The sequence below is a fragment of the Odocoileus virginianus genome, chromosome 26 (assembly GCF_023699985.2).
Source record: "Odocoileus virginianus isolate 20LAN1187 ecotype Illinois chromosome 26, Ovbor_1.2, whole genome shotgun sequence".
Classification (NCBI taxonomy): Eukaryota; Metazoa; Chordata; class Mammalia; order Artiodactyla; family Cervidae; genus Odocoileus; species Odocoileus virginianus.
In genome coordinates, this window is record NC_069699.1 from 43,790,866 (window position 1) to 43,807,826 (window position 16,961).

The 16,961-nt window shown below is 42.4% G+C and overlaps 1 protein-coding gene across 18 annotated transcripts in view; it reads right to left on the reverse strand.

Annotated features, from left to right (window-relative positions):
• CACNA1D (calcium voltage-gated channel subunit alpha1 D) overlaps positions 1–16,961 on the reverse strand; it is a 336,899-nt gene that overhangs the window by 151,785 nt on the left and 168,153 nt on the right. For all 18 annotated transcript variants that reach the window (XM_070455913.1, XM_070455907.1, XM_020885971.2 and 15 more), the window contains exons 4-5: positions 10,648–10,787; positions 1,441–1,583 (exon numbers count right to left, since the gene is read on the reverse strand). In XM_070455913.1, coding sequence (XP_070312014.1) covers positions 1,441–1,583; positions 10,648–10,787 — 283 coding nt within the window. The remainder of the gene's footprint in view (positions 1–1,440; positions 1,584–10,647; positions 10,788–16,961) is intronic.

Here is a 16,961-nt window from a genome sequence, read left to right on the forward strand (position 1 = left end):
CACAGCACCCGCGCGTCTGCTCACAACACAAATACCTCAGGCAGGCTGGCCTGTCATTTGCTCTTTGGGGGAAAAAAGTTGCCGTGGTTACTCTGAAATTAGATTAAGCTGTAACAACTGAATCTGAAACCTCATGTTTGCTCACTGAACTTCTCATTTAATCATGGCACACGTAACAGGACCAGTCATTTTCAAGGTATGTCTATTTTTCTCAATTGCTTCCAGACGGTACTGTGGCTTTGACTTGTGCTGATCTTTTTCAATGAAAAATAAATGAACCATCTGGAAAAACAAGTACACACAAAACACCACTTCCTACATTTTAAAATGTTAAATTTGGAATTTTTTTTTCCAGAGAATTTTTGATGCATTCTGAGTGCCAACAGGTTTAATACAAATTTATGAAGAACTTCTGAAGAAGCAAAAACATGATCTGTGCTCTTTTGAAGGTTTTATGAGCTGTGAAAAAAAGGCACACCCTGAAATCCCATAGCCATCCTGCAGCTGGAAGCAGGCAGTCACCTCACAGCCACAGTCCTTGGAGAGGCACTAAAGTGTCTGCCCTCAGAAGTCCCCAAGAGGGATGTCCTCTCATGGGCAGAGCCCAGGGAAGCACACGCCTTTCTCCTTATGCAAATTCCTGGCTGGGGCATGGATGGGGCATCTTTTCCATACTCAGGTGGCACTGGATCTGGCCTGGAGATCTGAAGCAAGAAGCAAACGAGGGCCTGGCACAGACAGGTATTGGAGACTAGCGGGTGACACAGCGTCTCTCACACTGAACTACCCCCCTCCAGCTCCAGACCTTGTGCTGAAGGCTCTCTCTGCATTACTGCATTCAGACCTTTACACCCACCTTCTGGCAGGTGCTACTGTGCCCTACACACAGGGAGGACCCAGAAGCATCCACTTCCTCCCTGCAGTGGGATGAGCCCCTCTGTGGGATACTTAAGTAGAAGTTTTAGGATGCCAGGCCCTTGCAGCTCACTTTGAGAAAAGGCAGTCAGTTGAGCCCTCTAACACCCCTGTCTATATAAGCTGCCATGTTCAGAGAGGCAGGCCTGAAAGTGGGAGGAAGTGATGGTGGTGATGGTGTCAGAGGCTGAAGACTAGACTGCAGTCAGGAAGTCTGAACTCACGGTCTCCTACCACCACTCACTCGGTCTCTGCCCAAGAGAATACGCTTTCTTCTACAAAATCAGGAAGACAATGATCACTACTGCCCCTCCTCCACTCCCACTGGGGCTGTCATGGGGACCCGAAGTGACCACATAAGCAAGAGTGCTTTGTACACAGTGAAGGCCTCCACGGTGTTGCCTGCAGAGAGCCTGGCTGCAGAAGAGCAACTCACCTCATCACGCCCTGCTTCATAATCCCGAGACCCACCCAGAGGAAAACCGATCCACAAAATCCTGGCTTTAGGAAACGAAACGTGCTTACTGGGCACTCCTGATACTAGTCGAAGTGGTCGTAACACTCGAAAGGCGCGGAGGGCTTTGACGTCAAAGCCTCCTGATTTGCCACTGGAGTGGTTACCGCCTTCTGTTTCTTTGGTTAATTGTTCCAAAATTACACTAAACAATCTGAAAGAAGAAGAGAGGAAGAAATGTTAGAGTCTGTCACGCAGGGAAGCAAAACAGGATGGTGAGAGTAGCTATTTTTTAACAAAAGCTAATTCTGTAAGGCTGATGCTTAAGTGAAAGCAAGACAGAGGCAAGAACTGGGCTATGACCCCTGGCTAGGCTCCTACATCTAAAAGGACCAGAGATGGGACTGATCTCACCTGTTTTCCTGCCAATGGAGCATCCTAGCAAGATAGCCCCCTGGATCCCTGGTAAATCCCCTCTTCCAATGATGACAATGGAACTGCCCAAACAGCAGTAACGACAATAATCATAGTAGCTCCCATTCATGAGCGCTCACCATGTGCTAAGCACTTTACGTCAATTATCTTGTTAATCCTCAAAAATGTTATGCACTGGAGATCATGGACACTATATTACATGTAAGGAAGCAAACTTGGTGAGAACAAGTAACTTGCCCAAGGCCACACAACTAATGGCAAAACTAACATATGAATCCAGGTATGTTGGCCTCACTCAATGTAGGCTCCATGTGTTAAGTGGAAGTCACTTCAGTCACGTCCGACTCTACGACCCCATGGACTGCAGCCCACCAGGCTTCTCTGTCCATGGGACTCTCCAGGCAAGAATACTGGAGTGGGTTGCCATTTCCTTTTCCAGGGGATCTTCCCGACCCAGGGATCCAACCCAAGTCTCTTATGTTTCTTCCACCGGGAGGCAGGTTCTTTACCACAATGGCAGGGAACTGTCGTCTCTCTGTTCATTTAGTCTGTTTCAGCCCAGTGCCTAAAACAGTTCCTGACCACAGGAAGCACTCAAGAAATATATGATGAATAAATCAATGAGTGAATAACTCATAACTCCCAAATCTTATTCAGTATGTTATACCACTTCCAATACAGTCACTAAGACACACACAGCCCCACCTCCATCCTCACAGGGATGTTCAGGGCATGCTGTAAATCACAGATGCCAAGGAGCTGAGCAAAAGCCAAATGCAGAAACCTAAGACAAGGTACTAATATCGTCATTTTCTCTTTTGAAATGTGAATAATATTGTATCTGGCAGCCACGACAAATTTTTTCCTATTCTCAGAAGGTTTTTCGAATAAAGCTATTTTCAGGCAATCCACTCACTTGACAGTTACTTTTGCTCTTTCAAATAAACATTTTTTTTTTCAAATAAACATTTGTTCTTTGGAATTGTTGCTTGTTTTTCAGAATAAATAGAAATTTGCCCCTTTCAAACAGAGTCAACTCGGGCCAATCAGATTGTGGAAATGATTGGCCCAGCAACAAAGAAAAGGTTTCCAAAGTTTAATTAGCAGCTAAAGCAGAAACTCTGCCCCCACTGGGCATGCCTCAGGATAGCCAAGACATTAAGTCCATAAAATCCAGGGTGGTCTGATTACAGCCCTGATGGGGCAGAGCCATGGCATTCTGGGGTGTTTAAAGACGGGTCATTTGTTTTAATAACAGTACCATAATTAGCATTGAACCTGAGGGGTGGGAGGCAGGGGAAGTGGAGCAGGAGTATGTCAGGTCTTTACCTTTGCAAAGCTACAGAAGGCAGGCTCTTTCTGGTTATGACTGGGAAATGTATCACATTTATGATAGGTCTCTCTCTCTCTCATTAGCACAGTTTTGTAATTACTGTAAACCCCCCCACAGTCAAGGCTGAAGTTAAAAGTCTGCCCTCCCAAACAAGTTCACAGTGTCACAAAAACAAAGCCAAAGGAAGAAAGAAAACCTCAAGCTCTTCTGAAATGCAGCAGCCGCAGGAATTTTCATCCCAAAGGGTTAGGAAAATAATTTATGCAGGTGGTGACTTAAGATTGCTTTCAAGTATCAGTGTTTTGCAATGTACACATCATGGCACTTTTATCCCCTGTTCTTCAGTGATGCCCTTGAAAACAGGTGAACAATGCCTCCCCCCTCACTGAGGAGCCTGAATCAGACAGGCAAGCTGACTGCTGTTTCCAGGCGGCCAGAGGCCTCAGGGGCCAGGCCTTGCTTCCATTGCTAAGAGTTAGGAGGCATTAGGAAAGTCTCTCTCCTTCTTGGGGACTTAGTTTATGTCTGTGTAAACTGAGAAAACTGATTAAATGATACAGAACCCTGTCCTTCCCATTCTAATATTTTGAGAGATTATGCCTTCATTGTCCTCCCCTTCCACCCAACCAAACTAAGTACCATGTGCCTGAAGAGATGAGGACAAAAGGAGAAAGTATTTGATCCTCAATTGTTATTAAAAGTATATCTCCGGACAGAAGGAAAAGGCAAGGAACTACCCAAACTGAACACAAATTAGAAGTAAGGGAATGAGCCCCTCATGTTCACAAAGCTTAACTGATGAGCTTGAACGCCTGAAATACATGTTTATTGGAAAATTTAGAGGAGTGGAATAAAAGTTGGCTCAGATCAAACTTTTCTATACAGAGAATTACATCAGCTCTGGTAGACATGTTGAACCTTCCTGTGGTCACATTATAACAGTTAACATTTTAGAAAGTATCAATTACTTTCTTAACGTCTCTGTTATTGGGAATCTTGACAAAAGCAATAGGTCATGGTTGACTTGGAACGGAAAATCCATTGGATTAAGATAGAATCGGCAGTTGGAAACTTCAGTGAGTAGGAATTTGATTCAAGTAAAGACATAACAATTAAATTTTCCTTTTTCTCTTTAAACTTTTCTTCTGCTCTTTGACTATACTTTTGTACATATTTTAGATAAAGGATAAAGTGATGTTCTAAATGAACATCATATTTAATGAGAAAAAAAGATCAAGGCCAGTTTGACTTGAGTTTCTTAGATGATTTTTTTTTTTTTTACTTTTTAAACCAACTTTACTGCGGTTTTACTTTATATAAAATAAAATGCAGCAATTTAATGAGTACAGTGAGACAGGCATGGGCCCAAGCAACAAATACTCAGACAGTTCTCTCATGCCTCTTTGCAGTCATCCTCAGCTCAGCCTCAGGTATCCACTGACTTTATCAGTTTTATCACGTAGGGTTGTTTTCTTTTTATTTCCTTTTCTAGAATCTTACATGAATAGAGTCATCCAGCATGTTCTCCTTTTATCTTTTGTTCACCATAGTTTTGAGATCATCCAAGCTGCTCTGTTTTATTGTTGAGTGATACTCCACTATATGAACATACCACAATGAGTTTATCCATTTACCTGCTGAAGAATATTTGGGTTATTATCAGTTTCTCTCTATTATGAAGTCTCTTTGTGAACATGTATTTTAACTTATTTTGGTTAAGTACTCAAGAACAGTACTGGTCATATGATCGCTGCATAGTTACCTTTGTAAGAAATTGGCAAACTTTTCCAAAGTGATAACACCATTTTCCATTTCTATAAGCGGTGTATAGGAGTTCCAGTTGCTCCGTATTTTGGTTAACATCTGGTCTTATCAATCTTTTTACTAATATTAGTGGGTATGTAATGCTATGTCACTGTTTTAATTGGCATTTCTCCAATTATCAATAACACTGAACATCTTTTCAGGTGCTTGTTGACCATTTACACATCTTCTTTTGTGAAGATCTGTTCAAATTTTTTGCCCATTTATGTACTGGGTCATATTTTTACCTTCCAGTTATAAGAATTCTTTATAAATTCTGAATACAAGTCCATGGTCATATATATGTAGTGGGAATATTATTTCCCAATCTGTGCCATATCTTCTTTTCTTCACAGTGTCTCTTTTGAACAAAAGTTTTAATTTTGATAAGGTTCAAAAATTCTATTATTTCTTTTATGGCAAATGCTTTTTTGGGTCCTAAGAAGTTCCAAAGCCCAAAGTCATAAAGATTTTGTCCTAAAAATATAGTTCTAGATTTTAAATATAGGTTTATGATTCATTTTAAGGCATTATTTGTACATGGTATGAGGTAAGACTGGAGAAAGTCATCTTTTCACATGGACAGTTGTTCCAGCACTATTTGTTGAAAATTGTTGCTTTAATCTATTGAGTCATCATGACACCTCTATCTGAAATCAACTGATCACATCCATATGGGCTTATTTCTAAACTTTCTCTTTTGTTCCACTGATATTTATTTCTCTCCCTTATTCTAGTATCACACTGTCTTGACTACTGTGGCTTTATACAAAGTCTTAAAATCAGGTTCCACGTTTGTTCTTACAGATTTCCTTGGCTAGTCTAGAGCCTAATTTTCATATAAAATTTTGAATAAATTTGTCAGTTTCTACAATAATCTTACTGGGATTTAGATTAGATTCAATCTATATCACAATTTGGGAAGAACTGATATTCTAACAATATTGAGTCCTCCAGTCCATGAATTGGAACATTGGGTCTTCAAGTTGATAACATGTATTTAGGTCTTTTTTAATTTCTCTTAGCAGGTTTGGTCATTGTCAGTGCACTATTTATCCCTTGATAGTCCATGGGTTTGATGACATAATAAATAATAATGTTGTTAACATTTCATTTTCAAATTGCTCATGACTAATATATATAAATTTACATGTTTCTTTAAAACACTGCTAAATTCATTCAAAACATACTTTCATATTATTTTAATCTTCTTAAATTCACTGAGATTTGTTTCATGACCCAGAACATGTCTTTCTCGCTGAATGTTCCACATGCACATGAAAAGAATGTATATTCTGCTCTTGATGGGCACAGTGCTCTGAAAAATCAATTTCCTCGAGTTGGTTGATGGTACTGTTCAGAAGTCCCTATATCCTTAAAGATTTTCTGGCTAGATGGTCTATCAACACTCCCAAGAGAGGAGTATTAAAGTGTACAGCTACAATTGAAGATTTGTCTATTCCCCTCTTTCATTTCCATCAGTTTGTGCTTCATGTATTTTGAAGATCTGTTATTAGGCACATAGATCATCACAGCATATAAGCCTAATAGCCAATCTACACACACATACACACATACCACACACACATTTAGGATTATTACATCTTCTTTATGAAGTGACTCCTTTATCATCATGAAATGTCTGTGTCCTTGATAACATTTCCTGTCCTGAAGTCTACTTTGTTGGTTATTAATAAAGCTTTCTTTTGATTGGTTTTTAATTTTGATTAGTTTTGCATGATATATAGTTTTCTGTCCATCTATTGTTGTGTTTAGTCACTCAGTCATGTCCGACTCTTTGTGACCCCCTGGATTGTAGCCTGCCAGCCTTCTCTGTCCACGGAATTTCCCCAGAAAGAATACTGGAGTGGGTTGCCATTTCCTTCATCAGGGGATCAAACTCATGTTTCCCGCATTGGCAAGCAGATTTTTTTTAACCACTGAGTCACCTGGGAAGCCTCTTCTCTCCTTTCACTTTCAAATTATTTGTCTTTGTAAATTAGGTTTCTTATAGACACTACCGAATTGAGTGTTTTTATACATATACAAAATCTGATAACCTCTGGATTTTAAATAAGGGTATAGCTGGGTTTAAATCTATCATCTTGTTATCTGCTCCACCAAACTTTTCTTTCCTGCTTATTGAAAAAAAATTAAATGAGCTTTTGAAGAATTCCATTTAATCTCTAATACAGACTTATTAACTATACCTCTTTATTTTTCGAGTGTGTTTTCTAGATCCAGTGTCAGCACAAGTTTTCTGTGGAGTGCCAGAGAGCAACTATTTTAGGATTTGCAGGCCATAGGGTCTCTGTGACAACTAGTCAACTTTTCCATCCTAACACCAAATAGCCATAAACATGAGTGAGTGTGACTGTCTTCCAATAAAACTTAATCTGTTAAAGCAGACAGCCAAATACTTTGTCAGTGTAGGAGGTGAAAAAGGCAGTAAATGTCTTTTCTGTCTATGAGCTGAAGCTTGCTGGCCTATGCTCTATGGTTTACCATATACTCTTTTAACTTCTCACGGTCTACCTTCAAATAATTCTACCAACTGTTAAAGCACTTTTCCATGCTATATGGATATTTCCTTGTTTCTGTCCTTCATGTTATTTTTTTATTTTACTTTCATAGATGCTATAAACCCCACAATCCACTGCTGTTACTTTTGTTTTAAATAATCAATTGCTATAAAGAAACTTTAAAATGAGAAAAAATGTTTTCATATTTATACATGCATTTACCCTTTCTGGCATTCTTTTTTTTTTATTTCTTTTTTTCATATGGATTTGTATTTCTAATGTCTCTGTCTTCCATGTGAAGAAATTCCTTCATATTTCTTAAGGTGTAGGTCTCCTGGTGGTGAATTCTCAGCTGTGGTTTGTCTAAAAAATTTTCTTTCTTTCTTCAAATTTTAAGGTATCTTCACTGAATAAGAATTCTAGGTGGACCTTTTCCCCTAGAACTCTAAAAATTTCTATTGTCTTCTGGATTGCATAGTTGTTGACAAGAAGTCTACAATAACTTTTTCTACTTTTAAGATTTCTCTTTATCTTTGGTCTTGAGCAATTTGATTATGACCATGATATGACTTGAAGCAGCTTTCTTCACCTTTACTTTGGGCTTTGTTGACCTTCTTGGACTTGTGAGTCTATGTTTTTCATCACATTTAGAAAATTTGGACTATTTCTTCAAATATTTTTGTCTCCCCTCTGTCTTCTGGGACTCCAAGCATATGAATATTAGATTATATGATACTACCCCATAGGTCACCCAGGTGGTGTTCATTTATTTTCCATCATTATTTTTTGCTATCTCTTCAAATTCCTTGATCATTCTATTGGGTCTACTCTCCTGTTAGGTCATTCCAGGAAGTTTTTCTTTTCAGATATATTTTCCAGCTCTCAAAGCTCCATTTGGTTCTGTTTTACATTGCCCTATCTTTTCTTCGTGTAGTCATGTATTCAAATATATAAACATATTTACAATAGTTTCTAAAGTCTTGTAAAGTAATTCTCCACTAACTCCATCCTGTCTTGTCATTTCTAGGTCTGCTTCTATTAATGGAATTTCCTACTAGTTGTGGATCACATTTCTTCACAAGTCTAGAAATATTTGACTGGATGCTGAACACTTTATCTGGATTTTGTTGTCTTCCTTTAAAGAGTGTTGAGTTTTGCTTTGGCAGGCATTTAAGTTACTTGCAAGTCAGTCTGCTCCTTTTCAGGGTTCTTTTCACATACTATTAACAAGGGCTTCAGGTAATTTTTACTGTAGAACAGGAGTTGTCAAAATTGTTTCGTAAGGGGCCAGACAGTAAATATTTTAGGCTTTCTGGACCTAAACCACATTAACTCAACTATGTAAACAAATGCTTGTGACTGTGTTACAATAAAACTTTATTTACAAAAGTTGGTAGCAGGTTGAATTTGGCCCACTGACCACAGTTTGCCAACACCCACTCTAGAGTTAGTTTAGCTGTACTATTAATGGCCCTTCTGGGGTTTCTACTGACAGTCCAGGGTGTTCAACTAGGTCTTTCCACTCTGGTTGGTTGTAACTTGAACAAATCCCAGACCTATATAAGCCCTAGTTATTAGTCAGCTCTAGCCCCCAGCTCTTCCTTTCTCCCTAGTAGTATTCTTTACCCAGCCTTATGGACTATCACCCCATGTAGGTGTAGTTTAGGCTTCAGCCAAAACTCAAGAGGACCCCAGGGCGTATTTATGGACCTCTTTCTCTGAATAGGTCCCTCCCTGCTCCCATACCATGCCTCTCCAACTTTAGACATCTCAACCTTCCTAAACTCTTGACTCTGTCTCTGCAACTCAATGAGATCACCACACACTGCTTGATTCCTTGTCTTTGTGCTCTATGATAGTCTGAAAAGTGCCTCCAGATGGAAAGTTGATTGCAGGGTGGGACAAAAGAAATGGAGCTAAGATGAACAGTCCAGAGTCAGGAGAATTACAGCAAGATTATTCCAGAACCAAGAGGCCTGTAAGGCTCCTGCTTGCCATTCTTTGTTAGAATTCATCAAATACAGGAAGGCATGATACATATGTCAACTGTCTGTTCATTTTAGTTGCACTATCTTTGTCATAATGCCTTAGATTCCATTGTATAGGGTGGCTTTTAAAGTTAACATTTTTCTCCATAAGTCTAATCATACTGTTGGGCTACCAGTTTGGATCCCACTCTATCTTCCTAGATTTGAAAGAAGGGGCTCAAATTTTATCCCACTCTCCAAATATCCAGCACTATTAGTTTCCCATGAAAAAGTAAAGGATTCATGATAAAGAATAATCCAAAAGAAAAAAAATCACCTTGCTCAACTGCAAAAAGCATTTGAATGAAGTTATGGAGATGAAAACAGAAAGACCATTTAATAATTTCTCTCTATGGGAATAGATACCATTTTAGGAACACCCATTTTATAGCTAGGCAACTAAGACTGAGTAAAGGGATAGATCTTATTTTCCTGTGTGGATATTTGGTCCAAAGACCCAGCATTCCTCTGACACTGATTCATCTCTCTCTTGCTGGAAACATTTCCAGGTGTTGAAGGACCAGACTAACACAGGCCACTGTTTTTTAACATTCTCCTTTAACTGAAACTGTTGGTGTCTTCTTCCTGTGACAGGATGCGGGGATAATGTCTGCTTCTCTGCATTTTCTGGCTTATTTCACTTCATGCCGGATATCTGACATTTTTCAAGCACTTGTTTTGTTATTTGAAATGGGATAGTAGTGTGCCAAATCTTTTCCCCCAAGGCAGCAGAAAAAATTAATAGCTTTGCTCAAGGGATGTTAAATAGCAGAGTATCTCACTGCTATGAAGGATTTATTACTGCTTTATTTTGGTTTTTTTACTTAACAGGGTGTTAAGTATAAGAGCTCTACACGTTGGACTCAAATCACCAGCAGAGCTGGCCTATTTGTAGAGGCCCAAGGCCTTGTAAGAAGAAGCCTCTCACATCACTAGCTGAGCTTGAACTTCCTTCCTTAACAAGTTCCTGAAAGAGGCAGTAACGCAATGAGAGAATTTCAAATTGGTCTCTGGCATCACCAGGCTTCAGAGAACTCCTGACAGGTTCTGGTTACAATCACCAGCATAAAGCATCAAGCCTGTGCCCTTAAAATACTGTTTCCTGTTACTCCCCACCTTCCATGTTCCAGAACATTTCCCCAAATAAAAGGGACTTACCCTACTATGACTATAACAAAATCCAGTAAATTCCATCCATTCCTAACATAAGCATTAGGATGCAGCAATAATCCATATGCTATAATCTTCAAAAATGTTTCGACTGTAAAAATAATCAGGAAGGCATATTCTACTTTTTCCTGTGAAGAGAAAAAAAAAAAATTGTGGGGTGGGGGAGAAGAAGAAAAAGAAATTAGAATCAGTGTCTGAGAAACATTAACACTTAACTCCAAGCCAAGTTTTATTATGAGAAATGGAACAATTAACACTGCACCTGGAGCAAGAAGGCACTTTAATTCTAACACTGAATGTCTCATAAGCAACCAAGTGGAAAACACTTCTCATCCTGGACTGCGCGGTTGCACTTTGCCACCTGCCTTGATGTCTGCATGGTGACCCCGCCTAGGACATACCCGCGTGTTTGTTATTTCTGCACATTTGCAAAACGCAGCGTGTTTTCCCCCTAAGCTTGCCCAATCAGGCCCCCAGGAAAGCCCAAGGGTGCTACAAAGATTCCCTCGGGGGTCTGAACTGAATGTCCTTGGGAAGAAAGGAAGATGTGTCTGCTTTGACCCTCTCTTCCTCTTGGGTTTCCATCTTGACTTCTAGGTCAGGATCGGCTTTGTCACTGAGCAGCAAGAAGACCTCAGCAAGCCCCTCCTCTCCTCTGGACCTGCATTTCCTCGGCTGCACAGTAAGGGCGGGGGAGGAGGGGATTCAGGATGGCAAGCCCATGGCCATCTTACTGGTGTGCCGCCTCTCCCAGCTGACACTGCTGGTGGGTAACCCTGCACATTCCCAGGAGGCCTGGCCTCAGTCCTGGAATGCTCTTAACAGACTCAGCAGCCACTACCCTCTGACTGCCATAGATCTCTGAGATGCCACCCTCATGCTATGGGGCTCTCAGAATCTTTCTGACTCTAACTCATGCAATTCCATGAACCGTAGAAAATGCATCCATCAGCAAGTCTCAAAATGTTGGCTCTTTCCTCTTTTACTAAGGTTTTCTTTGTATGGCTTGGGTTTCAAAAGAAATATGGACTGTTGAGATGTATGAGGTCAATTTTACAAGAGGTATGTGCTGGCAAAAAGCTACTTAAATAACAACTAAGTGAAAAATCCTAATTAAAACTCTTCCACATGGACTATAAAGTTCTCTGCTAGTATTAATTCTCTGTGAGATCTGAGGAAAGTTACCAATGCCTCAGGAAACTAGAAGTCATAGAATTCACTTATTAAGATGGAGGGCAAATAAATTTGGCTCAGGAAATACTTAGTGAGCACCTCTTCTCCATGATGGGCGCCACTCCAGGAGCCAAGATAAGAAAAACGTCTCCACTGTGGTCCTGTCTTTGAAACGTTTAGTCCAGTGCGGGAGGTGAGGGTTTCAGACATGATACACAGAGGACATTGCAGGAGGGAACTGACAAAGAGCGGTTCTGCACCCTGATAAGCAGATCTGCCCTCCAATAAGGCCAAAGGGTTAGACCCTTTCTCCCCTGCTGAAACTGAAGCTCCAATACTTTGGTCACCTGATGCAAACAGCCAACTCATTAGAAAAGACATTGATGCTGGGAAAGACTGAAGGCAGAAGGAGAATGGGACGACAGAGGATGAGATGGCTGGATGACATCACCAACTCAATGGACATGAGTTTCAGCAAGCTCCAGGAGATGGTGAAGGACAGGGAAGCCTGGTGTGCTGCAGTCCATGGGGTCACAAAGAGTCAGACACGACTGAGCGACTAAAACAAAAACAGCCCCTGCAAGGACTTGCTTTGCGCCACAGAAGCAGTGTTTTGTCTAGGCCACCCTGGGCTCCAGCTGCACCAGAGTGCTACCCCTCCATCACAGATGAGTCCCAGGTGGGACTTCACTGAGTTTTTCCACTGCATCCTTCCTGTTTACCAGCAGGGGAACTGTCCAACCCTGGAGGTACCCCAGCCTTTACCCCTGTTCTCTGCTCCCCACTGGTCATGCTGAAAAGCCAGCTCATCAGTTCTTCCCTCCAGGTCCGTGTCATTCCTCACATGCCCTCAAGAGCACCGCCTGATCCTCAGAACACCATCCGAGTGGTCTAATAAATTCCTTTGTGGTGAAAGTTAGCCAGGGTCCATGTGTTTTCAATTTTAAAAGTCTTGCTCATCCCCAGCCTCCACACTCAGGCTTCCTCCAGATCTCCCAACAGGTCCTCTTTCAGTCTGGCTCATCCCATGTACCCCAAACCACCCTTCACCAGGCTGCAAGAGCTTCTTGGACCATGACCTGCTCCCTCCACACAGCAGCCACACCCTCCGGGCTGGGGTGAGCAGCTGAAATCTCCCAGAGCAGCAGCATGCGTGCCCCCTTGTTCAGGCAGACCTCCAAGGACGCTTCTGTTTACTCTCTGGAGTCCCCATGAGCCTCGTGAGAGCAAGGGCTCATTTTCCCATTCACTGCCACATCCCCAGCTGGCGAGCTCCCACGGGGCATACACTCAGGCCACTGTGGCTATTCTGAAGAACAGCGACCGGCATCACTGCTGACTAGAGAGGAGAGATTCGGGAAGGCTTTGGGGAGGCAGTGACACTAACTTAGAGAGCTAAAAGGAAAAGATGTAACCAAAAGCAAAACTCTCCGAATAAACCAATCTGCTGCCCTCAAATTGGACCCTGGCCACCAAAGGTAGACCATCACGATGTTTTTGAGAGTTAGAATTGTAAGGGAACAAGATAAGCAGGAAACAGCATGTCGATTTTACAATTCTTCTTCCCTTTTTATCCTTTCTGCTTTATTTACTGGGCCAGACAGAAAAAAAAAAAAAGGCTTTTGCTCCCATCAATATTCAGAGCAGTAACATCCCTACGTCAACACAGCACTATACTTTAGAGCAGACAAACAAGACGGGGAACAGAGAGTACACCTACCAAATACAGCTTGTTTTCCCTCTGTAAGCTTTTACTTATAAGTGATTTTGCCACAATAATACAAGGGCTATTTGTGCAACTGAATTGTTTAGGGCTCTTTTATCCCTCTCTTATCCTCCCCTCTCTCCTTTTTGAAGATTTTTGGTTTCTGTTTCCAAAATCCTCCGCACATTACTTGATGGAATTGATTATATGAAATGTAACCTTGCTTTAATGCAGTTCTTTCCTACAGAGACTCTACCATGATGCCAGCTGAAAAATCACAGCCTGAAGAGCACGGCTGACCAGTCTGCCTAGAAGCCAGGTCATCCTGGCCCCCAATCCTGCTGTTCAAAAGGACTCTTAGGAAACAAATACCCTTCTACATTAAGCAAATGCAGTGTTAAAGAAAAATCTTGCAAAACCACAATCCTTGGAAGGGGAGGTAATTACTTCACAAGAGGATTGTTCATTTGAAAAAAAAAAGAAGGCTGGGTTAGTGATTTGAAAGGAAGCCACCAAAAAAGGTCAGGTTCTTTACAAGATGGGGTGGGAACACGCACCTGGATGAAGGACAGTGAGACGTTGCACAGAGAAGATACGCAGTCAGAGTCCAAGATGGAAGGGAGCACAAGGAAGCCACCACGGTAAGGATGAAGGAATGGATCAACTGAAGAGAGGCAAGTGAGAGCCCTCCAGAAGTGAACATGAAACGAGGTGGCCCCTGGGCAGGGGCTGTATCTTAAAGCCCTACTTCAGGCCAAACAAGAAGAGCACATGATTCCTGTACCCCAGTCTCCCTGCATTTGCCAGGCATGCTCACCCAGCCACCAGCAGGAATCCACCTCACTAACAGGGGCTCCTGGATGAGCAGGGCCAGCCAAACCATCTTTTAAGAAATTAGAAAGCACCAAGTCTTCACCAGAGACCACTCTATTATATGGATGAAAGTCCCCTATGAGACTCAAGTCACTAGAGAAATGAAAGCTGAACATCTAATTCTGAAACCTGATTTACCTTCTATCAACAGTGAAGTTTCATCAAGCAGGAGAGATTCTAAAGCAAGAGTCTCTAAATCAGTTAACCCCATACAGAGCCTTGAGAAACAGAAACTCAACTAGCAGGGAACAGTTGATGCCAGGATCCTTACCTGTACTTGGTGGTCAGCTGTCCTATTTAGAAGGATCCCTTCACTAGTGCTGTGATACAAACATTCATCCATCATGAATCTATCCACCCATTCATGCATCCCTGAGCACCTGTGTCTGGTCCCTACCCTCACAGAAGTCTCCACCTGCTATCAAAAGATCAACAGAGGCTTCACGAGCCAGGTAAGGCTTATCTCTTTGCTTTGCTCATCACCCAAAAGGCTCAAGTCTTTGCAGAGGTCTCCTGGTGTACACCCTGGCAGTAAAAGACCTAAGAGTCTCCCCATTCACACACACGTCCCTTCTGGGTCCTACCACCTGGGCTCCTCATAGGCAGAGATCATTTCTAACTGTCTTTGTAACCCCAGCATCCAGCACCATACCAGTCTCTGATGGCTCAGATAGTAAAGAATCTGCCTGCAATGCAGGAGACCCAGCTTTGACTTGAGTCAGGAAGATCTTCTGGAGAAGGAAATGGCAACCCACTTGAGTATTCTTGCCTGGAGAATTCCATGGACAGATGAGACTGGTGGGTTACAGTCCATGCAGTCACAAAGAATCGGAAATGACTGAGAAACTAACATTTTCACTTTCCAACACCATACAGGGCACACATAAAGTACTCATGGGTCCCAATAGGAGGTAGAAAAGGGAAAAAAAAAAAAAAAAAGACAAGTAATTAAGCAACAAGGCCAGACTGAAAGAGGGCTATAAAAACATGAGAACTTAGGATTCTAGCATATGTACCAAAAAGCAAAACAAGCAGGGCAGGAATCTTTCTAAATTACCAAAAACCCTTCCTAGAACAAGCCGGGGCTCAATGGTCAGACTGCAGAGAACAGCTGATCCCAGCATCTCCCAGGCCCTCTCTTTCAATCCCACCTGGAGTCCCTGTGAACACCCTCACCTCCTACCCTTGTCCCTTCCAGCTTGCTCACTCCTCTCCTGCAGGAGCACCCACTCCAGGTCATGGGCCGACCTGCTCCCTCCCACTGTGCTCCCAGGTTCATGCGTTCCCTTCTCCACACCTCTGTCTATTCTGCTTCACCCACCTCGTGTGCCACCCCTACCTCCACGGGGTCAACTCCCACCTCTGGTGAGCACACAACCCTGCCACGGGACAAACACAAGCCCAGCACGGAGCTGTGGACAGAACACAGGGCCTGGAGTTGAATCTGTATTCTGCTAGCCCCACTCAGCCTTGACTCACTCAGGTCCACACCCTGTTCTTCACCATAGGATGCCTCCCTCCACTCTCACCCCAATTCCTGTCTTTACATCAGGCTAAGTACTACCTGTCCTTCAAGGCTCAGCTCAAATGACACTTTCTCAGCAAAACCTCTACTGACTTCCTGGACAAAATTCAGGCCCACTGGTATATGCTGTCAAAGCTCACCGTAATTCTGCATAGCACTGTTCACAATGGAAAATTTAAATTAAAAAAGAAAACTACCTCTTTGATACTTGTCTATCCCAATAAATGATAATTTCTTATAAAATCAGGGACCACTTCTATTTCATACATCACTGTATTTCCAAGTCTGTCACAAAAACAGATACTCGATATTTATAAATGAGGAAATAAATGGGCAAAATGAGAGGTTCTGACCAAACATTATTCAACGGCCTTTCCTGCTAAGACGTTCTGTAATTGTTTTAGTCGGCTCAGGCTGCCATAACAAAATACCATCGGCTGGCTGGCTTAAACAACAGAGGCTTATTTCTCAGTCTGGAGGCTGAGAAGTCCAACATCAAGGTGTCAGCTGATCTGGTGTCTGGTGAGAACACTTTTTCTGGCTTGCGGAGGGCTGGCTTCTCATGCTGTCCTCATCTGGCCTTTCCTTGGCGGAAAGGTACACATAGAAAGAGAGTTCACCCTTCCTCTTCTTCTCAGGGCACTAATCCCATCATGAGGGCCCCATCCTCAAGATCTCATCTAAGCCAAATCACCCCCCAAAGGCCCCACCTCCAAACACCACCGTATTAGGGTTGAGTTTTGAACACATCAACGCGTGGGGATACAGGCATCCCACCCATAACAATACTACAGGCCCTGTCCCAGGAAAACACCTATGACTAAACACCCAGGAAGAACCTCACAGCTTCTGCTCTGCACCATGACCTCCCGGCCTCGTAGGAGAGAGGAGCACCCACAAAGGCAAATCGGTCAAGGGCAATGAGAGGTCCAGGGCTGCAGGAGCTCAGGTATGAGGGAAGGAGGAATCAAAGGGACCAAGGGATGCATGGACCTGGGGCCGGGGGAGGTTCTGAGGCTTGGCTTC